Genomic DNA, 26,386 nt, shown 5'->3' on the forward strand with positions numbered 1-26,386 from the left:
TCGTTACCAATTCAAAAGCCCTTTATTTCTTTTTCTTGCCTTATTGCTCTAGCTAGGATTTCCTGCACAATTTTAAATAGGAGTGTTGATAAAGGGCATCCTTGTCTTGTTCCTGTTCTCAAGGGGAATGATTTCAGCCTCTCTCCATTAAGAATGATATTGGCTGTTGGTTCTATACAGATGCCCTTTATCATGTTGAGGAATTTCCCTACTATACCTATTTAATTGGGGGTTTTATCAGGAATGGGTGTTGGACTTTGTCAAATACATTTTCTTCATTGATTGAGATGATCATGTGATTCTTTTCTCCTATTTATGTGGTGAATTACATTGATTTTCTAATGTTGAACCACCCTTGCATACCTGGTTTGAATCCTACTTGAATGTGTATTATTTCTTGATATGATTCCGAATGCTATTGACTGGAATTTTTGCATCTATATTCATGAGAGATATTGGTCTGTAATTTTCTTTTTTTGTGGTGTCTTTGCCTGGTGTTGGTATCAGGCTTATGCTGGCTCCGTAGAATGAATTTGGAAGTAATCTCTTCCTTTTCTATGCTCTGAAATAGTTTGAGTAGTACTGGTGTAAGCTCTTCTCTGAATGTTTGGTAGAATTATCCAGTGAAGCCATCTGGGTCAGAGCTTTTTTTTTGTTGAGAGTTTTTTTTAATTTTTTTTTCAATCTCTTCTCTTGTTATGGGTCTGTTCAGATTTTCAACAGTATTTTGCATTAGTTTGGGTAGGTAACGTGCTTCTAGAAATTTGCCCATTTCCTCTAGGTTTACAAATTTGTTGGGAGTATACAGATTTTCATAATACTCTGTTATGATCCTTTTTTTTCAGTTGGGTCTGTTGTAATGTCCCCCATTTCATTCCTTATTTGGATTATTTGTGTCCCCTCCTGTTTTCCTTCTGTCGTTTTGGCCACTGTTTTATCAATTTTGTTGATCCTTTCAAAGAACCAACTTTTGGTTTTGTTGATTCTTTCTATTGTTTTTCTATTCTCTATTTCTTTTACTTCTGTTCTGGTCTTTATTATATCATTTCTTCCGGTGGCTGTGAGCTCCGTTTGCTGTTCTCTTTCTCTTTGTTCGAGTTGTGTAGCTAATGTTTTGATTTTGTCCCTTTCTTCTTTTTTGATGTGTGCATCTATTGCTATAAATTGACCTCTGAGCACTGTGTCCAAAAGGTTTTGGTATGATGTGTTTTCATTCTTGTTTGATTCTAGGGATTTTTTAATTCCATCTTTGATTTCTTCTATTGCCCAGTAGTTTTTAAGCAGGGTGTTATTCAGTTTCCATTGATTTTTTTCCCCTGCTCTTCCTGTTGTTAATTTCTACTTGGATTGCTTTGTGATCAGAGAAGATACTTTGTATTATCTCAATGTTTTGGATTTTGTTGAGGGTTGATTTGTGGCTTAAGATGTGGTCTATTCTGGAGAACATTCCATGTGCGTTGGAAAAGAATGTGTAGTTTGCAGCTGTTGGGTGGAGTGTTCTATATATGTCTATGAGTTCAAGTTAGCTGATTGTGGCCTTTAGATCTTCTGTGTCTTTGTTGAGTTTCTTTCTAGATGTTCTGTCCTTTACCAAGAGTGGTGTGTTGAAATCTGCTACTTTTATTGTGGAACTGTCAATATTTCTTTTCAGTGCTTTAGAGTTTGTTTTATGTATTTTGGAGCCCTGTCATTTGGTGCATAGATATTTATTATGTTTATGTCTTCATGATGGATCATCCCTTTAATCATTATATGATACCTTTCTTTGTCTTTTATGGTGGATTTTGTCGTAAAGTCCATTTTATTTGAGATTAGTATTGCCACTCCTGCTCTTTTTTGTTAGCTGCTTGCTTGATATATTTTTTCCATCTTTTGATTTTTAACAAATTTACATCCTTGTTTCAAAGGTGTGTCTTTTGTAGAGAGCATATTGATGGATTCTGTTTTTTTGAAATCAATTCTGTCACTCTTTGTCTCTTTATGGGTGTATTTAGGCCATTTATGTTCAGTGTAATTACTGATAGGTGTGAATTTATTGCTGTCATTTTGTAATGCTTTTCTTTTGTGGTATTGACATTTTCTTTGTTCCCCTTACTCTCTTGTGCTGAATTGCTTTTATTTGTGGATTTCTTTTCTTCTGTTTTTGTAGATTTTGTTTTTACTAAGACTTTAGGTTTTTCTTCTTTATTGTGATGAGTATGTTTTTTAACTTTCTTTGTGGTTACTTTGAAATTTACCCCGACCTTCCTAGGTTTGAACCAGTCTTTTATTACTTGGTGTCACCTTACCTTCCTCTCCATTAAACAGTTCTATACCTACACCGTTTATTCCATCATTTATTGTTCTGACATTGTTGTCATTTACAGATTAACCTCTTTGGTTCCCTGTTGTAAATCTTTTAGTTTTGAATAGTCCTTGAGAGTTCATTTCCTAGATTGGTATCTGTCTGGTGTGATCTTGCATCTAGATTCAGGCTGTCATCTGATATTGTTTGAAGAACCTCAAATTCTTAAAAAGCCCAGACTTACTGGATTGGTTGATACTGGAGGAGCCTCTGAGGCTCAAGCCCTGAAATGCTCTTTAAACTTGAACCAAAAATATTCAATGAGGTCAACTTTTAGCTAAACAACAGATTGGCTCATAAAACAGACAATATCATCTGTGGATACCGTGCTCCTTTAAAAAATCACCTGTGAGACCAAATGGTCAACATTTACTCGAAAGTAAAGACAAGAAGGCAAGGGCCAGGGAAGCTAGATTACTGGAAATGGAATAACCAGAAAGAAAATAATGAGAAAGTTGACACACTGTGAAAAATGTAAGCAATGTCAGTGAACAAATTGTGTAGAAATTGTTCAATGGGAACCTAATTTTCTGTGTAAACTTTCACCAAAAACACACACAAAAAATTTATTAATAATAGAAAAGGAAACCATTGCCAAATCCCAGGTCATGAAGATAAACCCCTGTGTTATCTTCCCACAGTTTTATAATTTTAGCACTTGCATTTAGATCTTTCAGTCATTTTGATTTAATATTTGTATATGATGTTAGATAAGGGTCCCACTTCATTCTTTTGCATGTGGCTATCTTATTGTCTCACTACCATTTGTTGAAAAGACTACTCATTCCCCATTAAATGGTCTTGGGACCCTTGTTGGATATCAATTGAATTTTTTTTTATGGACTGTCAGTTTGATTCCGTTGGTGTACACAGCTATCATTAAGCCAGTACTACACTGTCTTGATTACTGTTGCTTTGTAGTAAGTTTTGAAATTGGGAAATGTGAATCTTCCAACTTTGTTCTTTTTCAAGACTGTTTTTCCTATTTGGGGCCCCTTGCAATTCCATATGCATTTCAGGATTGGCTTTTTTCATTTCTCCAAAAAAGGCCACGGGGATTTTCATAGGGATTGTGCTGAATCTATAGGTCACTTAGGGGATACTGCAACTTACAAAATATTGTCTTCCAATCCATGAAGATGTGATGTCTTGCCAATTATTTAAGTCTTCTTTAATTTCCTTCAGCAATGTTTTGGCCTTTTCAGGGTACAAATGTACTCCTTGGTGAAATTTATTCCTAAGTATTTTGCTCTTTTTGAAGCTATTGTAAATGGGATTGTTTTTGTTTGTGTCTTAGTCATCTAGTGCTGCTATAATAGATATACCACAAGTGGATGGCTTTAACAAAGAGAAGTTTATTTTCTCATAATCCAGTAGGCTAGAAGTCCAAATTCAGGGTGCCAGCTCCAGGAGAAGGCTTTCTTTCTTTGTCAGCTCTGAAGGAAAGTCTTTGTCATCAGTCTTGCCTTGGTCTGGGAGCATCTCAGTACAGGAACTTCAGGTCCAAAGGATGAACTTTGCTCCTAGCACTGCTTTCTTGATGGTGTGAGGTCCCTCTATCTCTCTGCTTGCTTCTTTCTTTTATATCTCAAAAGAGATTGGCTTGAGACACTACCTAATCTTGTAGGCCTCATCAATATAATTGCCACTAATCCATCTTATTACATCATAGTGATAGGATTTACAACACATAGGGAAATCACATCAGATGATAAAATGGTAGACAATCATACAAGGGAATCATGACCTAGCCAAGGCGACATATATTTTGGAGGGACACAATTCAATCCATGATAGTTTGTTTGCTTGGTTTTAGTTCCTTTTCAGATTGTTTATTGCTAATGTCTACATATACAACTGATTTTTGTGTGTTTATCTTATACCTTGTAACTTTGTTTTACTTGTTTATTAGCTCTAATAAGTTTCTTGTGGCATCAGTGAGATTTTCTATATGTAGGATCATGTCTGCAAATATAGTTTTACTTTTTCTTTTCTGATTTGGATGCCTTTTATTTCTTTTTCTTGCCTAATTGCTCTGGCTAGAACTTTCAGTGCAATGTTGAATTTTGTTGTCGTTAGGTGCCATTGAGTTGGTTCCAACTTATAGTGACCCTGTGTACAACAGAATGAAGCACTGCCTGGTCCTGTGCCATCCTCACAATTGTTATGCTCAAGCCCATTGTTGCAGCCACTGTGCCAATCCATCTCGTTGAGGGTCTTCCTCTTTTTTGCTGACCCTTTTCCTTACCAAGCATGATGTCCTTCTCCAGGGACTGATCCCTCCTGATAACATGTCCAAAGTATGTGGGACACAGTCTCACCATCCTTGCTTCTAAGAAGCATTCTGGATGTACTTTGTCCAAGACAGATTTGTTTGTTCTTTTGGCAGTCCATGGTATATTCAATATTCTTTGCAAACACCATAATTCAAAGGCATCAATTCTTTGGTTTTCCTTATTCATTGACCAGCTTTCACATGTATATGAGACAACTGAAAACACCATGGCTTGGGTCAGGCACACCTTAGCCTTCAAGGTGACATCTTTGCTTTTTAACACTTTAAAGAGGTCTTTTGCAGCAGATCTGCCCAATGCAATGTGTTGTTTGATTTCTCGACCGCTGCTCCCATGTCTGTTGACTCTGGATCCAAGTAAAGTGAAATCTTTGACAACTTCAGTCTTTAATCCGTTTGTTATGATGTTGCTTATTGGTCCAGTTGTCAGGATTTTTGTTTTCTTTATGTTGAAGTGTAATCGATACTGAACGTTGTGGTCTTTGATCTTCATCAGTAAGTATTTCAAGTCCTCTTCACTTTCAGCAAGCAATGTTGTGTCATCTGCATATCACAGGTTAATGAATCTTCCTCTAATCCTGATGCCCCATTTTTCTTCATATAGTCCAGCTTCTTGAATTATTTGCTCAGCATACAGATTGAATAAGAATGGTGAAAGGATACAACCCTGATGCACACCTTTCCTGATTTTAAACCATGCAGTATCCCCTTGTTTTGTTCGAATGACTGCCTCTTGGTCTAGTACAGGTTCCTCATGAGCATAGTTAAGTGTTCTGGAATTCCCATTCTTTGTAATATTATCCATAATTTGTTATAATCCATACAACTCAATGCTTTTGCATAGTAACAAAACAGAGGTAAACATCTTTCTGGTATTCTCTGCTTTCAGCCAGAATCCATTTAACATCAGCAATGATCCTGGTTCCACATCGTCCTCTGAGTCTGGCTTGAAATTCTGGCTGTTCCCTGTTGATATACTGCTGCAACCACTTTTGAATAATCTTCAGCAAAATTTTACTCACTTGGAATATTAATGATATTGTTCGATAATTTCTGCCTTTGGTTGGATCAGCTTTCTTGGGAATAGGAATAAATATGGATCTCTTCCAGTTGGCTGGCCAGATAGCTGTCTTCCAAATTTCTTGGCATAGAAGAGTGAGCACTTCCAACACTGCATACAATGTTGAATAGCAGCGGTGAAAGCAGGCATTCTTGTCTTTTTCCTGATCTTAGCAAAAAAAAGCTTTGTTTTTCCCCAGTGAGTATGATGTTAGCTGTGAGTTTTGCATAAATGTCCTTCCATTTCTAGTTTGCTGAGCATTTTTTTTTAATCAAGAAAGGGTGTTGTATTTTATCAAATGCCTTTTATGCACCAGTTGAGATGATCATTTTTTTCCCTTTTTTCTATTAATATGGTGTATTACATCAATTGATTGGTTTATTACATTTATTGTATTACATTGATTGAACCACCCTTGCATTGCTGGGATAAATTCCACTTGGTCATGATGTACAATTCTTTTAATATGCTGTTGGATTCAGTTTGCTAGTATTTTATTGATGGTTTTTACATCTATATGCATAAGGGATATTGGTCTGTAGATTTTCTTGTGGTATCTTTATCTGGCTTTGGTATCAGGATGTCTTATATTTTTTGTATTTCCCATTTCCTTCATTACTGCCTTCTTCTACATTTAATTGATTTCATGGTATTGTAGCATTTTGATTTCTTTCTCATTTCCCTTTTTGTGTCTTTTTTAGCAGTTACCTTAGGGATTACAATTAACATCTTAACGATCTAGTTTGAATTAACACCAACTTAGCTTCAATAGTATGCAAAAATTCTGCTCCTATACATCGCTCTTACTCTTTATATTGCTATTGTCACAGATTACATCTTCATACACTGTATGCCCATTAACATAGATTTATAATTGTATGCATTTCTAATTTAAATACAGGAAAAAAAAGAGTTCACATCCCAAAATATAATAATAATATTTAGTTTTATGTTATTCCATATAGTTACTTTTCTAATGTTCTTTATTTCTTCATATGACTTTGAGTTACTGTCTAGTATCCTTTCATTTCAAGCTGAAAGACTCCATTTAGCATTTTTTTTTTTTCTACGTCTCCTAGTGGTGAACTCCCTCAGCTTTTGCTTATTTGGGAATGTCTTAATTTCTCCTTCATTCTCTGTTGTTGTTAAGACATACGTAAAACATGTGCCAATTTAACATTTTTCACATGTATAATTCAGTGATACCAATTATATCAATCAAGTTGTGCAACCATCACCAATATCCATTGCCAAATTTTCCATTACCATTAAGAGAGACTCAGTGCTTCCTAAACCATGACTATTTCCTCTTCCCTCCTTCTCCTAACTACTATTAAACTTTGAACTCTATTCATTTGCTTATTCCAGGTATTTCATATAAGTGAGATTATATTACATATGTCCTTTTTGTGATTGACTTACTTCATTCAGCACCATGTTTTCAGGAGTCTTCCGTGTCATAGCATGTATCAGAACTTCATTTCTCTTTATAGCTTAGTAAGATAGTTTTCCACCACTTGTTTGTCTGTTTGTCATACTGTGGTGGCTTGCATGTTGCTGCAATGCTGGAAACTATGCCACCAGTATTTCACTCATGGTGGACAAATTTCAGCAGGGATTCCTGACTAAGACAGACTAGTAAGAAGAAACTGGTGATCTACTTCTAAAACTATTAGTCAGTGAAAACCTTATGGATAGCAGTGGAGCACTGTTTGATATAGTGCCAGAAGATGAGCCCCTCAGGTTGGAAGGCACTCAAAACATGACTGGGGAAGAGCTGACTCCTCAAAGTGGAGTTGATCTTCAATGATGTAGACGGAGTCAAATTTCTGGGACCTTCATTTGCTGATACGGCACAACACAAAATGAGATGCAGCATTTGCAAACAACCATTAATAATCAGAACATGGAATGTACAAAGTATGAATCTAGAGAAATTGGAAGTTGTCAAAAATTAAATGTAACTCTTGAAGATAGGTATCCTAGGCATTAGTGAGCAGAAATGGACTGGTATTGGCCATTTTGAATGAGACAGTTATATGGTTTGAATCATATGATTTGAACCAGACAATCTGCTATGGCAGGAATGACAAATTGAGGAGGAATGGCGTCATATTCACTGTCAAAAAGAACATTTCAAGATCTATGCTGAAGTACAACACTGTCCGTGACAGGATAACATCCATATGCCTACATGGAAGACCAGTTAATATATTATTATTCAAATTTACATACCAACCACTAATGACAAAGATGAAGAAACTGAAGATTTTTACCAACCTTCTGCAGTCTGAAAATGATCAAACATGCAATCAAGATGCGTTGATAATTACTGGTGATTAGAATGCAAAAGCTGGAAACAAAGAAGAAGGATCAGTAGTTGGAAAACATGGCCTTGGTAATAGAAATGATGCTGGAGATCACATGATAAAATTTTGCAAGACTGATGACTTATTCATTGGAAATATCTTTTTTCAAATAAATAAATGGTGACTATACACATTGACCTCAACAGATGGAATACACAGGAATCAAATCGACTACATCTATGGAAAGAGATGATGGAGCTCAATATCATCAGTCAGAACAAGGCTAGGGGCCAACTGTGGAACAGACCATCAATTGCTCATAGGTAAGTTCAAGTTGAAGCTGGAGTAACATAAAACAAGTCCAAGAGAGCCAAAGCATGACCTTGAGTATATTCCACTTGAATTTGAAGAACATCTCAAGAGTAGACTTGATACATTGAACACTGATGACTGAAGACCAGACAAGTTGTGGGATGACATCATACATTAAGAAAGCAAAAGGTCATGAAAAAGAAACAGGAATGAAAGAAAAGACCAAAACGGATGTCAGAAGAGACTCTGAGACTTGCTCTTGATTGTAGAGTAGACAAAGCAAAAGGAAGAAATGGTGAAGTAAGAAAGTTAAACAGAAGATTTCAAAGGGTGACTTGAGAAGACAAAGTAAACTATTATAATGAAATATGCAACAACCTGGAGTTAGAAAACCAAAAGGGAAGAACACCCTTGGCATTTCTAAAGCTGAAAGGACTGAAGAAAAAATTCAAGTCTCAGGTTGCAATATTGAAGAATTCTATGGGCAAAATATTGAGTGATGCAAGAAGCATCAAAAGCAGATGGAAGGAATACACAGACTCACTATACTAAAAAGAATCGTTTGACATTCTACCGTTTCACGAGGTAGCATATAATCAAGAACCAATGATACTGAAGGAAGGAATTCAAGCTATGCTGAAGGCATTGGTGAAAAACAAGGCTCCAGGAACTGACAGAATACCAACTGAGATGTTCCAACAAACTGATGCAAAGTTGGAAGTGCTCACTCATCTATGCCAAGAAATTTGGAAAATAGCTACCTGGCCAACTGACTGGAAGATATCCATATTATGCCCTTCCAAAGAAAGGTGATCCAACAGAACACAGAAATTTTATAACAATATCATTAATATCACACTTGAGCATTATTTTGCTGAAGATAATTAAAAAATGGTTGCAGCAGTGCATCAACAGGGAACTGCCAGAAATTCAAGCCAGATTCAGAGGAGGACATGGAATGAGGGATATCATTGCTGATGTCAGATGGATCTTGGCTGAAAGCAGAGAAAGCCAGAAAGATATTAACTTGTGTTTTATTGATTATGCAAAGGCATTCGACTATGTGGATCCTACCAAATTATGGATAACATTTCGAAGAATGGGGATTTGAGAACACTTAACTGTGCTCATGTGAAACCTGTACATAGATCAAGAGGCAGTCATACAAACAGAACGGGATACTGAGTGGTTTAAAATCAGGAAAGGTGTTCGTCAGGGTTGTAAACTTTCACCATACTTATTCAATCTGTATGCTGAGCAAATAATCTGAGAAGCTGGACAACATGAAAAAGAATGGGGCATCGGGATTGGTGGAAGACTCATTAACAACCTGTGATATGCAAATGACACAACCTTGCTTGCTGAAGGTGAAGGGGACTTGAAGTACTTACTGATGAAGATCAAAGATCACAGCCTTCAGTATGGATTACACCTCCACATAAAGAAAACAAAAATTCCCACAACTGGACTGGTAAGCAACATCATGGTAAATGGAAAAGACTGAAGTTGTCAAGGACTTCATTTTACTTGGATCCACAATCAACAGCCATGGAAGCAGCAGTCAAGAAATCAAATGATGCATTGCATTGGGCAAATCTGCTATAAAAGGTCTGTTTAAAGTGTTACAAAGCAAAAACGTCATTTTCAGGTCTAAGATGTGCCTGACCCAAGTCATGGTATTTTCAATCGCCTCATACGCATGTGAAAGCTGGACAGTAAGGAAGACCAAAGAAGAATTGATGCCTTTGAATTATGGTGTTGCCCAAGAATATTGAATATACCATGGACTGCCAGAAGAACAAACTGATCTGTCTTGAAAGAAGTACAGCCAGAATGCTCTTTATAAGTAAAGATGGCAAGGCTTTGTCACAGGTACTTTAGAGAAGTTATTAGGAGGGACCAGCCCTTGGAGAAGGACATCATGCTTGGTAAAGTAGAGGGTTAGTGAAAAAGAGGAAGATCCTCAATTAAACGGATTGACACAGTGGATGCAACAGTGGGTTTCATCCAATGTAGCAAGGATTGTGAGGATGGTGCAGGACTTGGCACTATTTCATTCTGTTGTATACAGGATTAGGACTTGGCAGTAAATAGGACTTGGCAGTATTTCATTCTGTTGTATACAGGATCACTATGAGTTGGAACCAACTTGATGGCACTTGACAAGAATAACAACAGGATAGTTTTTCTGGATATAAAATTACTGGTTGATGATTTTTTTTTTTCTTTCAGCACTTCAAATATGTCATCACAGTGCCTTCGGCCTCCATGGTTTCTTGCAAGAATTCTCATAGTTATCTAATGCTGTTATTACAGAAACGACACAAGTGGGTGGCTTTAACAGTCAGAGATTTATTTTCTGGCAGTTTAGGAGGCTAGAAGTCCAAATTCAGGGTGCCGGCTCTAGGAGAAGGCTTTCTGTCTCTGTTGGCTCTGGGGGGCGTCTTTGTCTCTTTTCAGCTTCTGTTGCTTGGCAGTTATGGTGATCTTCATGTGGCATGGCATCTTCTTCCCCCATTTCTGTTTGCTTTGTTGGTTGGTTGCTCAATCTGCTCAAAAGAGATTGACTTAAGACACACACACACAAAAAAAAACCAAAGTGGAAACCCTTTTTTTTTTTCTTTCTTTCAGCACTTTAAATATGTCATCACAGTGCCTTCTGGCCTCCATGGTTTTTTGCGAGAATTCTCTAAGTTATCTAATGCTGTTAATGACTTAAGACACACCTTATATTAATACTACCTCATTAACATAACAAAGAAAATCCATTCCCAAGTGGGATTACAACCACAAGCATAGGCGTTAAGATTTACAACATATATTTTTGGGGATCACGATTCAATCCATAACAAGAACTGACTGTTAGTCTTTTTGAGATTTCATTGTATATTAACAGTTGCTTTCCTTTTGCTACTTTCAAGATTCTCTCTGTTTTTTAAATTTGGATTACAATGTGTCTAGGCATGGATCTCTCTGAGTTTATCCCATCTGGAATTCAGTGAACTCCCTGTATATACCCAGTGCCCTCGAGTCGATTCCGACGGCAGTTCGAATCCCTGTATATATGCAGGTTATTTATTTATTTTCATCAACTTTGGGAATTTTTCCCTGTTACTTCTTCAATTTTCTTGTTGGTTTTTCCTCTTTCTCCTCTCTGGGACTTCCATTTTTTATATGTTGGTTCACTTGATGGAAGCAGTCCTGGTGGTGCAACAGTTAAGTGCTCAGCTGCTAACCAAAAGGTTTGTGGTTCGAACACAGCCAGCGGTTTTGTGGGAGAAAGAACCGCTGATTTCCTTCTGTAAAGATTACAGCCAAGAAACCCTAAGGGGCACTTCCACTCTGTCACATGCGATCTCTATGAGTGAAAATCATCTTGACGGCATTTTTCTTCATTTTTTTTTTTTGATGTTTCCAGAGTGAATAATTTAAATTAGCCTGTCTTTGCTTTCACTGCTTCTTTCTTCTGCCAGTTCTAATCTGCTGTTTAGCAGTGATACTTTTCAACTCCAGAATTTTTATTTGGTTCTTTTTCATAATTTATATCTCTTTATTGATATTTTCTGTTTGTTGAGACATCATTTTCATACTTCCCTTTAATTATTTAGACTTTTTTTTTTTTTTTTTTAGCTCTTTGGACATATTTATAATACCCAAAACCCATTGCCATTGAGTTGATTCCGACTCATAGTGACTCTATAGGACAGAGTAGAACTTCCCCATTGAGTTTCCAAGGAGTGCCTGATGGATTCGAACTGCTGACCTTTTGGTCAGCAGTTGTAGCTCTTAATCACTATGCCACCAGGGTTTTCATATTTATAACAGCTGATTTAAAATTTTTGTCTAGTAAGTCCAACATCTGGGCTTTCTTCAGGGATGGTTTCCATTCTTTTTTTTCTTCTGTGTATGGGAGACATTTTTCTATTTATATGTATGCCTCACAATTTTTTGTTGAAAACTGCACATTTAAAAATATATAATTTGGCAACTCTGGAAACAAGTCCTCCCCCCACCCCAGGTTTTTTCTTTTGTTGTTGTTGCTGTTTGCTTGCTTAGTTAATTTCCTAGGCTAATTCTGTAACGTCTATATTCCTTGCCATGTGTCACCATGGAAGTATCTAGTTGGTTAAACATAGAAGTCAATTAATTATCTGGCAGAGATTTTCTTAATGGCCTTGAACCCATAAGTCTCCTAGCTTTTGTAAAGGGGTTTGGTGCATGGGTTGGGATATTTTTTTCAATGCTCTGGCCAGCAGTTTCCAATTCTGTCTTAGCCTCATTTCCTGTTTGCTTGGAGCCTCAAAGTCACCCAGAGGTTTGTGATTATAGCTCTTCAGGTCTTTCCTGGGCATATGCACAGCTCTGCACATGTCCAGGACTCTGCTCATTGATGCATGGTAGGGAGGCTAGCCCCAACTTCTGCTTTGAATGTGGCTGCATGGGCAGTGACAGTCTTCTTTCTTCTTGTGGCCATAAGACAACAAGCCTAAGGATGAAAAGCTACTGAAGATGGAAGAGCAGAAACACAGATTGAGCCTGGGTGATCGATTATCTCTCCAAGTACTGCACCTACCCTGAGACCACCTGGATACCATCTCGAATTTGCTCTGGCAGCTGAGGCAAGATGGGCAGGAGTGGGAGATAAAAGGATAGGGGCCAGAAGCCTGCAAGAGTTCCACAGAAGGTCAGTTGGCTCACAAAATGCACCCTTCCACTTTTACCAGTTAAAGGTCCACTTGGGTTTCCAACAACTTAGGCCTAATTTATTCAAATCCTCCTATCACTGCAATAGTTCTTAAGGTGTCTGGATCCTACAGGTATGTAGATGCCAAATGGCTCCTCCTGCCCCCATTTATCCCTTTTTTTTGTGAGGTAGGTGTCATTATCCCGCCTTTAGCATGAGGAAACTGTGGCTTAGAAAGATTAATTAACTTGTCCAAGGTCAAAAATAGAGTTAGAAATCAAACCTGAGTTCTCTACCACTGAGACCTGGGCTCTGTTCACTGCACTCTAGTTCCTTTCAAAACTAAACCCCATGACTCTCTCCAGAGTCTACCCTTTCTCTTCGTGTTTCCTGAACAATTTAGTTAGCTGTTAGCTGCCACTGAGTTGGCCCTGACTCATGGTGACACCATCCGCAAGATGAAATGCTGCCTGATCCTGTGCCATCGCTACAGTCATTTGGGGATTGGAACATTGTTATCCACAGGATTTCCACTGGCTGATTTCTCAGAAGCAGATCACCAGGCCTTTCTTCCTAGTGCACCTTAGTCTGGAAGCATCACAGCAACACGCAAACTACCACTGAGAGACAGACGGTGGCTGCGCATGAGGTGTGTTGGAATTGAATTGGGTTTCCTGCATGAAGCGGAGAATTCTACCACTGAACTATCAATGTCCTGAAAAATAATTACCTGTTATTGTTACTGCCACTCCCATAGTCCCAAAGAATCCAGCTCAAATCCTATAGAGAGCTGTGAACTAGGAGTTCACAGAGTCAGGATAACTCAATTCATTTAACCTAAATTTTGTAGAGAGAGGAGAGTGGTTGTGTGAGTCAAAGAGCACAGTGCTAGGTGCAGTGGAGAGAGAACGGAGAAGAATGAGACTTCACTGGTGGGTGTCCAACTGTGGACACCAGTTACATGGAACTCAGCAGACTGCAGCTGAGAGGACAGGGCACAGCATTACACTGGGGGTATTCCCTTCTCAATAGTTCATGGTAGGTCTCCTGAAGGAGGCTGGGCTCTGGAAAGGTGAAGTGATGATTCCAGCCACAGGAAATGCTGGAGCTGTGCCCACTGCCCAGAGGCGGCAGGGTGTGCAGGAAGCATTCGCACCAACCAGCTGGCTTCTGTCCCACTGCCTCCTCTCTTTCTGCTAACGCTCCATTTACTGCTGCCAAATAGAGCTCTGATCACATCACAGTCCTGCTCAGTGACCACCCCCCCCCCAGGGCTGGTGCCCCAGCACCTCCAGCAGAAGGACCCAACACTTCAGCTGATGAGCAAAGACTTCCTTGGCCATAGGTCCTCCTTTCTCTGCTCTCCTGGGCATGGCTGTCTCTGATCAAGCCCCTCCCCCTCCCACCTCTGCCCAGCTTGGCTTCCCATTCTGATATTTTTGCACTGCCAGTCCTGCCCATCCTGCAAATGCCTCCTCCCCAGGAAGCCTCTTCTAACTCTTTCACTCTCCCCCCTACTCTAAGGAAGTGCTCTTGGGCAAGTTACTTGGTCTCTCTGAGGCTCTAGTTTATCATCTGTGGAGTAACTGAAATTTGTATCAGGTATTATGGGAACATGGCCAACGGAGGCGATATTGGAACTCAGACGGTTAGGTGGCCAGGCATGGAATGTGTGGGTTCTCCAATATTTTAATATATAAATTAAAAAAAAATTTTTTAAAATTATATAAGTAACAAAATAGCATGGAGAATAGAGAAAGAAAAAAATCCCTGTAATAAGCTCATTCAGCTATTACAACTACTTCTAGTGCTTTGGAGAACTTGTTGCCTGGTGGAGGGAGGCCTGGGGGCCAGGGCTGGGGGAGAAAGACTTGTGCGTGGGGGATGCACAGGCAGCATGAGGCCTTGGGAGCTACGAGCTTATCTAGGTGAGTGTGGAGGATAAAAAGACAGCCTAGGACCCAAGAGGAGCCGTGGCATTTTGGGAGGTGGACAGAAGTGAAGGACATGGTCTGAGGCTGGAGCAGCTCCGGGGAGCGGCCGGAGGGCAAGGAGCGGTGAAGTGAGGAGAGGACACGGTGCGCGTGGAGGCCAGGGGCGGCGTGGCGCGCGCGGGGCTGCAGCACCCCGGAGGCACCCTTCCGTTGAAGGTGGTGGGCTGACTGGGGGTGCAGGTGGGAAGGCGTGGCCCCAGGGGGACCGCGAGCTCGGCTCGCTGCCTCCTGTCCTGTCACCTCGATGCCCTGCGGAATCGCGTCGTTGGCCAGGTGAGCTCCGTCGCGCCGTGGGTGCGCAGGGGTCGCGTGGGGCTTCCCAGGCGGCTTTGGAGGAGCGGGCTCCCGGGGCGTCCCCCCGCTGCGGCGGGGAGTCCCTGCGGTGGGCGCCGGGGACCCGCCGTGCGCGGGGGCACAGCTCCGTCCCCACGCCGGCAGCGGCCACTCCCCGCGCGCGCTCCCACGCAGGCTGGACACAGTGCGACCGCCTGGCTCAGTAGGGAAGGTTGGGAAGCCTGTTACCTGCCCGTCGCCACTAGGTGAGCCTAGGCGTCCGGCGCGGCCCGGGCGTGCGCAGTGGGAACAAGTCAGCGGCCGGGCCACCGACGGCCCCGCCTCCAGCCCCGCCTCCAGGACCCCAACCCCGCCCCGGCCCCGCCCCCCGCCCCCGGCCAGCCCCGGCCCCGCCCCCGGAGGCCCGCCCCCGCCTCCAGCCCCCGCTCCGGCCCCGCCTGCAGGACCCCAACCCCGCCTCAAGCCCCGGCCCGACCCCAGGCCCCGCCTCCAGCCCCCGCTCCAGCCCCGCCCCCGGCCCCCGGCCCCGCCCCGGACCGCCCCCGGCCCCTCCCCCTGCCCCGCCCGGAGCGAGAGAGGCTGGCTGGCTGGACGCGGCTGGCGGGCGCCAGGTCCGGGGCTCAGGCCATGCCCGACGGGGCCCACGCGGCTGCCCCGCGCCCGGCGCGGCCCAGGTAGGCGACGCGCGGCCCGGCCATGCCGCTGGAGGCGCAGGACTGGCTCTACGTGGCGCTGGAGCTGGCCATCGCCGCGCTGTCGGTGGCGGGCAACGTGCTGGTGTGCGCCGCGGTGGGCACGTCGAGCGCGCTCCAGACGCCCACCAACTACTTCCTGGTGTCCTTGGCGGCGGCCGACGTGGCCGTGGGGCTGTTCGCCATCCCCTTTGCCATCACCATCAGCCTGGGCTTCTGCACTGGCTTTCACAGCTGCCTCTTCCTCGCCTGCTTCGTGCTGGTGCTCACGCAGAGCTCCATCTTTAGCCTCCTGGCCGTGGCTGTCGACAGGTACCTGGCCATCCGCGTCCCGCTCAGGTGAGACGCGCGGCGTCCCCGACCCCCGGGCTGCCTGGCAGCCCCGCAAAGGACCTCCCTCTCCAGGCCCAGGTTCCTGCCCTCGGGCCCCCAGACGGGCCAGGCTGGGACGCACGGGGCGCTCGCAGCTCCCGTTGGCTGCCTCGGGGACGCCGGTCACCCCCAGAGACACGTGCGCCCGGGCTGGTGATACCCTTTCGAGTTCCCTGTGCCGGACCCTGGCGGCCTCTGCGCCCACTGAGCGTCCCGGGGTGCGTGCGTCCCTCTGAGGAGGTCAGCATAGGGACAGACCAACTCTAGGGGTTCCCAGGAGTGAGGCCGCCCGGACGCCCGGCGAGGCGCAGAGGAAGTCCCGGAGAAAGCGCTACTCCAACGGGCGGGCTGGGGCCCCGGCTCTGGAGGTTTGGCGATTGCATCTCCACCCATACCGGGAAGGCGGAGGTTCCGGCCAAAGGCAGTTTTGGACCCTGGGAATTCGCACTGTCGGGCGAACGTTCCTCCCGACTGCAGTTTGTCAGCCTGAAAAGGAGGCGGCCAGACTGGACCGGGGAAAGATGGGGGTTAACTTTAGGGAAAGCCACAGATTTTTGTCCCTTCATGTTTGGTGGTAACTCCTATGACCTCCGCGTATTTTTAAGAGAGTTAAAAATGCTAACTGGTTTTCCAAAGCGGCCGACAGCCTTAGAGCTGAAATGCTGTCCTATAACCTCGTCTATCCCATGAACTAGCGGTGACCCTGCCTGTGCCTGGGGCACAGGACAGGGAGGACGCAGCTGCCGAGTCCCAGCAGGCTGGGAAGTGCCACCGGGATTTTAGAAAGCTGGGGAGAACTTACCTGCTGACTGTCTTCCACACAGGATGGAGCCAGCCCACAGAGCCCTAGGTGTAGCTGAGGAATTCCGTTTAGAGCATTTGTATCACGGAGCCTCAGGGTTTGTTGAAAGTATTTGCTCTCAATCTTTGGTGCCTGGGTCCCTTTGGCATTTTTGAGTTGGGCGAGGTTGGGACCTCTTTGGGTTTAGAACTGAGACAGGGAAAACAGAGCCATAGGTAGTTGTCATTGGGTGCTGTCCTACTGCCCCATAAGGTTTTCTTGGCTATAATCTTTATGGGAACAGATAGCCAGGTTTTTCTCCCACGGAGCCCCTGGGTGGGTTCAAACAACCAGCCTTCCCGTTAGCAGGTGAGTGCTTAACCCTTTTGCCACCAGGGCCCCTTAGAGTCACAGGAATAAGAGGAACTCATTTGCTGAATGCCAGCTATGTGCCAGGCAGTTTATATTAAACTTACATTGTTTAATTCCTGCAATAACTCCCAAGGGTTGGCTAACCTGCCTCATGGAGACGAGTGAGTGGTGGCTCGGAGAGATTGGAATCCTGTTCAGGATGGTGCATCTGGACTGAGAGTTAGAGCTGGAACTTGAACCCAGAGCGGGCTCAGAGCTGGCACTGTGCTCCCACCCTGCCACAGGCTAGCTTGCAGGGCTGTGTGTGAAGCCAGCATTTGGAAAATGGGCAGCAGGTGTCCTGCTGTTTCTGGAGGAGGGTCCTGCCTGTAGTAAACTGAGGCTGCAAGGGATATGTGTTTGTGAGAGTTGCCTGGGAGATGCTCTCAAAACCCTTTTTAGCAGGCAGATACTTTGAGTCTGGTCCCGGTGGGTCTGGGTCTCTGTAAGAACAGGAGCTTTCTGCTTGGCCAGGTGGTGAGCCTGATCTGGGCATCTGGGTCGTCCCACATCCTACTGCCCTTGGCCTCTGACCGGGATGCCTTGTGCCTCCAGTCAGGTGTAACAGCCAGGATTTTGGATTTCAAGGCTTGGGGCTGCACAGCACACACTTCTTTACTCTCTTCTGTGGGTCCCTTCCTTGGTAGCCCAGTGGTTAAGCGCTCGACTGCTAAGCAAAAGGTCGGCAGTTTGAATCCACCAGCTGCTCCTCGGAAACCCTGTGGGGCAGTTCTACTGTGTCTTATAGGGTCACTATGAGTCGGAATTGACTCAATGGGAATGGGTTTGGTGTTTTTTTTTTTTTTTTTTGTCCTTGTCTTTTGGTTCTCATATGCATTATTTAATGGCCTTTTGGACATTTTTCAGTGTAACAGGGCAGTCTCAAGTTCCCAGCCTGAGTTGCACGTCTGATGGGAGCTTGGACTCGCCCCTGGCAGAGGCCCAGAAAGACCCAGCTAACCTGGGAGTTAGTGAAGAGTCCCCTGTGACACACTGGGGCAGGAAGTTCCATAAAAGTTGAAATCTGCTAGTTCTTGTCCTGGTTTGTGCAGAGGTGGGGAGGGTGAGTGTGGGTGTATTAAGGGGAAAGAAATGTGAATCACAGGCCCTCAACTTCTCCTTTACATTTGCTGAGGGCAGGATACTTGGATGCCTGAAGGGAATCACCAGGAGGCCTCCCCTGTTCCTGTCCTCCTGGCTGGTGTGCCCCAAGGTTCAAGGGTGGGGAGGTGGTGCAGCCTCCAACTCCTGTCCAGGAGGGCATGACGGCTAGCCTGTCCCCAGCAGCAGCCACCCACAGGGGCTGGAGAGGTGTACCTGGGCTTCCATGGCCTCCCAAGCCCTCCTGCAGCGCTGCCTGGGCCAGGGCTTTGTCCTTTGGCTGTGTCCACCACTCTTGCTTTTGGAGAGTAAGGCTCAATTGTGAGCAGGCTAAAAATGCAGCTTACAGGGCTCCACCAAGCCCTGCTGAGTCAGACTCTGGGGTGGGGTGGGACTCCAGTGTCTGCATCTTTAACCAGGCGATTCTGGTCCCACCAAAATTTGAAAACCCTCCTAGAGTCTGGGAGGCTTGAAGCTTCCCCCTTACTTTATTGATATGGGACGGTGCCAGGGGCCCAAAGTTCTGACTTGGCCCCGAGGCCCTGCTTGGAGTCATGGTACCCCACGAGGCCAGTAAAGTCGGAAGTCCCCAGCTGCCCCCTGCTGGGAAGGAGGTGTCTCCCCTTGTAAAGCTAAGCATTAACCAGGGTGGGGCCCAGGGAATGAGAGCCAGAAGCACTTTGCTTAGGCACACCTTTTACCTGCGCATTTACCTTGGACTTGCTGATGGCTCTTCCACCCAGTACAGTGGGCGTGGAGGGAGTTTGTGCCCCAAGGCTCCAGGTGTGTGGCGTGCCTAGCTGGCTGTGAACATGGCCTAAGGCCTCAAAGGCCAAAGCACCCACCTGCATAAAGTGGCCAAAGTGTTCGCTAACTTGAGGAACATTACAGTGTAGAGGAAAAGGGGACCCAGCTAGGCACAAAAATGACATCTTTGGAAGAATTTGAAAAGGAGGAAGGTCTGCTCACATTAGGCACTGCTTGTCCTTTCAGAGTTTCATCTGTCACCCACTGCCTCGAGTTTGGCTCCACAGAGGATTCCTGACAGCTGCATGGGCAAGTGTTAGCCCTGGCCAGAGGGTCCGGGTCCCAGTGGTGCCATCAGGAGTGGGCAGTGACGTGGGAGGAAAGGGAGGCCTGGGTGCACAAAGCAGAGCTTGGTACATAGGTTCCTGGGTTGTCTGGGTAAGATTGTATGCCACGGGCAGGAGGGCGGGTGTCTCTGCCCACAGCTACTCCCTGGCTCTCCCTTCACTCAGGCTGTTTCTGGCAGAAGCACTTCCTCCTCTCTAACCTAATGCTGTTCTCCTTTTGCCACCCCCCAGCTGAGCTGTGTGACACCCCTCTGTCCAAGGGCCTTCCCTGTCCTTTCTGTGGCCTCAGTTTCCCTGGTGCTGGCCTTCACTGATGAAGTGTTAAAGCAGTGGTACTGAGTCCATGGGAGAGCTGGATACCAGCTGCTTTCCCAAGTGGAGCTGAAGGGAGGGTGTTTCTCAGGGAATGTTTCGTTGGCTGGGTCAGGGGGCGTGTTTATCTGACTGTCCCAAGCTGTGGACCCTGACCCTGTCGCCCTCCCCTGCCCCTTTTGCCACAGTCTGAGGTTTTTCTCCGTGTCTCACATGTCCAGTCTGTGAGCTAGGCATTGAAGACCTCTCAGCAAGACTTTGTGCAGCGGGTGAAAATGTGGCCTCCACTTAGCTTGTCGTGTTGTGGTTACCTGCTGTGGAGCTTCTGACTCACGGTGACCCCACGCACGACAGGATCAGGCCACTGTGATCCATAGGGTTTTCATTGGTGGGTTTCTGGAAGTAGATTGTTAAGACCTTTTTCCTGGTCCAGAAGCTCTGCTGAAACCTGTTCAGCATCACAGCAACGTGCAAACCAACGGACGGGTGGTGGCTGTGCCTGAGGTGCGTTCTCTGGGGGCTGAACCTGTGTTTCCCCTCAGAAGACAGAACTCTCCCACTGAACCACCACTGCCTCCACCCCCTCAGCTTAGCTGACACAGCTGTAGAGCCAGGAGTTAGCAGGTGTGTATGCTTTAAAGCCTGGATACAGGATTCTGAATGTTTTTCTCCTTTTCTTTCTTTCTTTTTTTTTGACCTATAATTCATATGCCTTAAATTGTTCTGAAATAAAACTAGGAAGAAACATTTTCAACTCTGGGTCCTAGCCATCCCCCCTCCCCAGGTTTCCCAAGGACTTTCTCTTCTTTCTTCTGCATCAGCGTTATCTTTCTTTTCCAGGTCGTTCCTATTGTAGTGGGTTGCATAGTCGCTCCCTAACAGCTGTGTCCTCGCCTAATTCCTGGAACCTATGAATATTACCTTATATGGATCTTGAGAGGAGGAATTTATCCCAGATTATCTATGTGTGATCACAGTATTCCTATAAGATAGTCACACAGAAGAGAAGGTGGTGTGAGACAGGCAGAGACTGCAGTGATATGGCCACAAGCAAGAAAGCCAGCAACCACCAGAAGCAAGAAAAGGCATGGAAAGGATTCTCCCCTAGAGCCTTGGTGGAGAGTGAGGCCCTGCTTTCAGAATCTGGCCTCCAGAACTCTGAAAGAACAAATTTCTGTTGTTTTAAGCCACCAAGTTTGTGGTAATTTGTGACGGCAGCCACGGGAAACTGAACATGCATCAACACGAGAGTAATCTTTACTACATCCTTGGCTTCACGTTCCTCTCCCCCTCCCCGTACAGTGAACGCCAGCAGGTCATCCAGTCTCGGTCTGTTTTCACTGCTATGCCGCTGAAGTCCTCCTGTCAGTGTCTTCATTTGGCTGGATCTAGTGGTCACTTCTTGGACCTCATTGTACATGTCTTCTTAGCAGCTCTTGGCCAGACCCTCATCAGCTCCTGTTGGGTCTCTGTGAGCCCCCGCCTTATTCTTCCTCCTCCCCTGTAACTGTCCTACACATAGTTGCCAGGGAGAAGGTTTTAAAGGAGAAGTTAGATCATATCAGCCCCCTGCTTAAAGCCCTCCACTGGCACCCAGAGTACAATCCAGATGTCTTACCTTGGCCCCAAGACCCTGCATGGTCTGGCTTCTGCCCCCTGCTCCCTATCTTGCACCCGTCTTCCCTGGCTCACGCTTCCCAGTGACACTGGCCCAAGTTCTTTCTCCAACCATGCTGCCTGGTATGGGGTAAAGCAAAACCAAACCTGTTGCCGTTGAGTTGATTCCGACTCACAGAGACCCTACATGACGAAGTAGAACTGCCCCATATGGTTTCCAAGGAGCACCTGGTGGATTTCAACTGCTTTTTGGTTAGCAGCTGTAACTTTTACCCACTACACCATCAGGGGGGCCCTAATATTTAAAAAAAATTTTGTTGTGATAATATATATATATAACAAAAACTTTGCCACTCTAACCACTTTCAAGGGTACAACTCAGTGACATTGGTCACATTTACTATGCTGTGCAACCATCACCACTAACCATTTCCAAAAGTTTTCCATCACTCCAAACAGACACTGAGTTCCTCTTAACCAATAACTCCCCAATTCTTCCATTTCCCCAGCCCCTGGTAACCACTAATTAACTTTTGTCTCTGTGCATCTGCCTATTCTCTCGGACCCACAGTGTGATGAATACATGACTGGCTGGCCAAAACAGGATGTATCCTGCCTGGGGAAGAGCTGAGACAGGCACGGAAGAACTCTGTAAATAAAGACAGGGAAAGGAGAGTCCAGGATGGCAGGTCTGGAGGAAGGGGCAGAACTCTGGTGAAAAGATGGTCCAATAGGATTTAATGGAGAAAAGAGGGAAAAAGCTTCCTCTAAAAGCATCTGTCACAGGCCTGAGGGAGAACAGGGAAAAGCGGAGCTCAGAGGTGTCCTAGGACTGTAACCGAACATGGGTTCTTGTCCCGTCCTATTGTTGTTGTTGTCAGGTGCTGTCGAGTCGGTTCCAACTCATAGCAACCCTATGCGTGACAGAACGCAACACTGCCCAGTCCTGCGCCATCCTCACAATCCTTGTTATGCTTGAGCTCATTCTTGCAACCACTGTGTCAATCTACCTCGTTGAGGGTCTTCCTCTTTTCCGCTGACCCTGTACTTTGCCAAGCGTGATATCCTTCTCCAGGGACCGATCCCTCCTGACAACATGTCCAAAATATGTAAGATGCAGTCTTACCATTCTTGCTTCTAAGGAGCACTGTGGTTGTACTTCTATGTCTAGCTTTCACATGCATGTGATGTGATTGAAAATACTGTGGCTTGGGTCAGGTGCACCTTAGTCTTCCAGGTGACATCTTTGCTTTCCAAAACTTTAAAGAAGTCCTTTGCAGCAGATTTCCCAATGCAATGTGTCTTTTGATTTCTTGACTGCTGCTTCCATGGCTGTTGATTGTGGATCCAAGTAAAATGAAATCCTTGACAACTTCAATCTTTTCTCCGTTTGTCATGATGTTGCTCATTGGTCCAGTTGTGAGGATTTTTATTTTCTTTATGTTGAGGTGCAATCCATACTGAAGGCTGTGATCTTTGATCTTCATTAGTAAGTGCTTCAAGTCCTTTTCACTTTCAGCAAGCAAGGTTGTGTCATCTGCATAACGCAGGTTGTTAATGAGTCTTCCTCCAATCCTGATGCCCCTTTCTTCTTCATATAGTCCAGCTTCTTGTATTATTTGCTCAGAATACATATTGAATAGGTATGGTGAAAGGATACAACCCAGATGCACACCTTTTCTGACTTTAAACCACTCAGTATCCTCTTGTTCTGTCCAAACAACTGTCTCTTGGTATGTAAAGATTCCTCATGAGCACATTTAAGTGTTCTGGAATTCTCATTCTTTGAAACATTATCCATAATTTGTTAAACATTGATATCCTAGGCATTAGTGAGCTGAAATGGACTGGTATTGGCCATTCTGGATTGGACAATTATATAGTCTACTATGCTGGGAATGACATCTTTAAGAGGAATGTTGTTGCATTCATCGTCAAAAAGAACATTTCAAAATCTATTCTGCAGTACAACACTGTCAGTGATAGGATAATATCCATACACCTACAAGGAAAACCAGTTAATACGACTATTATTCAAATTTATGCACCAACCACTAAGGCCAAAGGTGTAAAAACTGAATATTTTTATCTGCTTCTGCAGTCTGAAATTGATCAAAAATGCAATCAGGATGCATTGATAATTACTGGTGATTGGAATGTGAAAGCTAGAAAGAAAGAAGGATGTGTAGTTGGAAAATATGGCCTTGGTGATAGAAACTGCCAGAAATCAAATGATAGAATTTTGCAAGACCAATGACTTCTTCATTGCAAATACCTTCTTTCACTAACATAAATGGCGACTATACACATGGACCTCACCAGATGGAACACGCAGGAATCAAATTCACTACATTTGTGGAAACAGATGATGGAAAAGCTCAATATCATCAGTCAGAACAAGGCCAGGGGCTGACTGCGGAACAGACCATCAATTGCTCATATGCAAGTTCAAGCTGAAACTGAAGAAAATCAGAGCAAGTCCACGAGAGCCAAAATATGACCTTTAGCATATCCCACCTGAGTTTAGAGACCACCTGAAGAATAGATTTGACACATTGGAAACTAGTGACCAAAGACCAGACGAGGTGTGCAAGGACATCATACATGAACAAAGCAAGAGGTCATTGAAAAGACAGGGAAGAAAAGACCAAGATGGATGTCATAGGAGACTCTGAAACTTGCTCTTGAGTGTCGAGCAGCTAAAGCAAAAGGAAGAGTTGATGAAGTAAAAGAACTGAACAGAAGATTTCAAAGGGCAGCACGAGAAGACAAAGTATAATGACATGTGGAAAGAGCTGGAGATTGAAAACCAAAAAGGAAGACCACACTCGGATTTTCTCAAGCTGAAAGAACTGAAGAAAAATTTCAAGCCTCGAGTTTCAGTTGTGAAGGACTCTATGAGGAAAATATTAAACGACGCAGGAAGCATCAAAAGAAGATGGAAGGAATACACAGAGTCATTATACCAAAAAGAACTAGTCGATGTTCAACCATTTCAGGAGGTGGCATATGATCAGGAACTGATGGTACTGAAGGAGGAAGTCCAAGGTGCCCTGAAGGCATTGGTGAAAAACAAGGCTCCAGGAATTGATGGAGTATCAATTGAGATGTTTCAACAAACACATGCAGCACTGGAGGTGCTCACTTGTCTATGCCAAGAAATATGGAAGACAGCTTCCTGGCCAACTGACTGGAAGAGATCCACGTTTATGCCTATTCCCAGGAAAGGTGATCCAACCGAATGTGGAAATTATAGAACAATATCATTAATATCACACGCAAGCAAAATTTTGTGGAAGATCATTCAGAAACGGCTGCAGCAGTATACTGACAGGGAACTGTCAGAAATTCAGACTGGTTTCAGAAGAGGATGTGGAACCAGGGATATCATTGCTGATGTCAAATGGATCCTGGCTGAAAGCAGAGAATACCAGAAGGATGTTTACCTGTGTTTTACTGACTATGCAAAGGCATTCGACTGTGTGGATCATAACCTGTCCTATGAGCTGATCAAAATAAGACAGACGCCACACCACCAGTTGCAAAAGAAATAAAAAGTGGAAATTTATTGTTTGGGCAAAGAAGGAACAACATGGGGCTTAGCAGCCAAGAGACCACGTGCTTGCCATCTGAGGGGGTTGGGGAGCTTTTTATTTCCAGTGGTGTCTGGGGGTTGGGTTTGGCGCCTGGAACTCTCTGCTCTTAGCCCTCCCATGTCCACATTTGGAGGTCCGGATGCAGAATCATGTCGATGATGTTCAGGTCCAAGGACAGATTGAGGATACAGCCCTTCAGGTCCTGCGCATGCTCCCAAATCCTGGTTTGCCCATGCACAGGATTCTGGCACCAAATTCAGACTGCGGTTAGGGCCGCAGTGTGGTCAGGCCAAACTGCAGTTAGAAGCCGTGCCTTGGCGGGCTATGGGGAAGGGGTCTCAGCAGAGGCTTCAGGACTGCTGGGCAAGGTGGTGTCCTGGGTGATCCACAGCAGGGTTGTGGACCGGGGCTGGGCCCCTTGGACGGGTTCTGGTCCTCGCCCACAGGCCTGGAGCAACTCTTTTACCTCCATGAGTGAGCATGGCTCTCAGGACCAAGGAGAAAGTTCCCTGGGACTTGGGAGGAGGGACTTGCCTGTTACTTTGGCATTATTTGCCCTCTGTTGCTTAGCACACAGTCTTCTCTCAACTCTGCTCCCCAGTCTGGGGCAGTGTGACCCCAATACTGCCCAGCACATTTTCTCCTTTTTCAAAATGGGCCACTGAGAGCTTGACATAACAAATGCCATGATGAACCTATAAGTTTTTCTCCTTCCTCTGCCTGCCTCCTCCTTCATATACCTGTTAATGACTTCATTTTGACCTACTGCGAATGACTTCGTTCTTTGTTTTAATCTGATGCAAATAACTTTATTTTGTTCCCTCAAACCACCTGTGATTTACAGTCCCCTCACAGGAAAATCAGAGCCCAGGTGTCTGATACTTCTCATCATGTATCTCTTTAGTCTGATAAAGAGTCTTTTGTCACTATCTTGTAATATGTAACTCCACCGGCCAGGCCATCTGTGGACTACAAAGACACTTCTAATCCTTGTAAGATTCTATATAAGCTTTAATGTAAAATTACTCTTTGGGACTCCATAGAGACAGCCTGAGTTGCTTCCGGGTCCCCGGTGATGTATACATCTCCTTAATAAACTTTCTCACTCTTTCTGACTTGG

The 26,386-nt window shown here is 44.5% G+C and overlaps 1 protein-coding gene across 1 annotated transcript in view; it reads left to right on the plus strand.

The window, feature by feature from the left end:
* Positions 1–15,876: 15,876 nt before the first annotated feature.
* ADORA2B (adenosine A2b receptor) overlaps positions 15,877–26,386 on the plus strand; it is a 39,761-nt gene continuing 29,251 nt past the window's right edge. The window contains exon 1 of the mRNA XM_049859801.1: positions 15,877–16,321. Within this exon, the coding sequence (XP_049715758.1) occupies positions 15,987–16,321 (335 nt within the window). The 5' untranslated portion in view covers positions 15,877–15,986. The remainder of the gene's footprint in view (positions 16,322–26,386) is intronic.

Source organism: Elephas maximus, chromosome 19 (assembly GCF_024166365.1).
Source record: "Elephas maximus indicus isolate mEleMax1 chromosome 19, mEleMax1 primary haplotype, whole genome shotgun sequence".
Lineage (NCBI taxonomy): Eukaryota > Metazoa > Chordata > Mammalia > Proboscidea > Elephantidae > Elephas > Elephas maximus.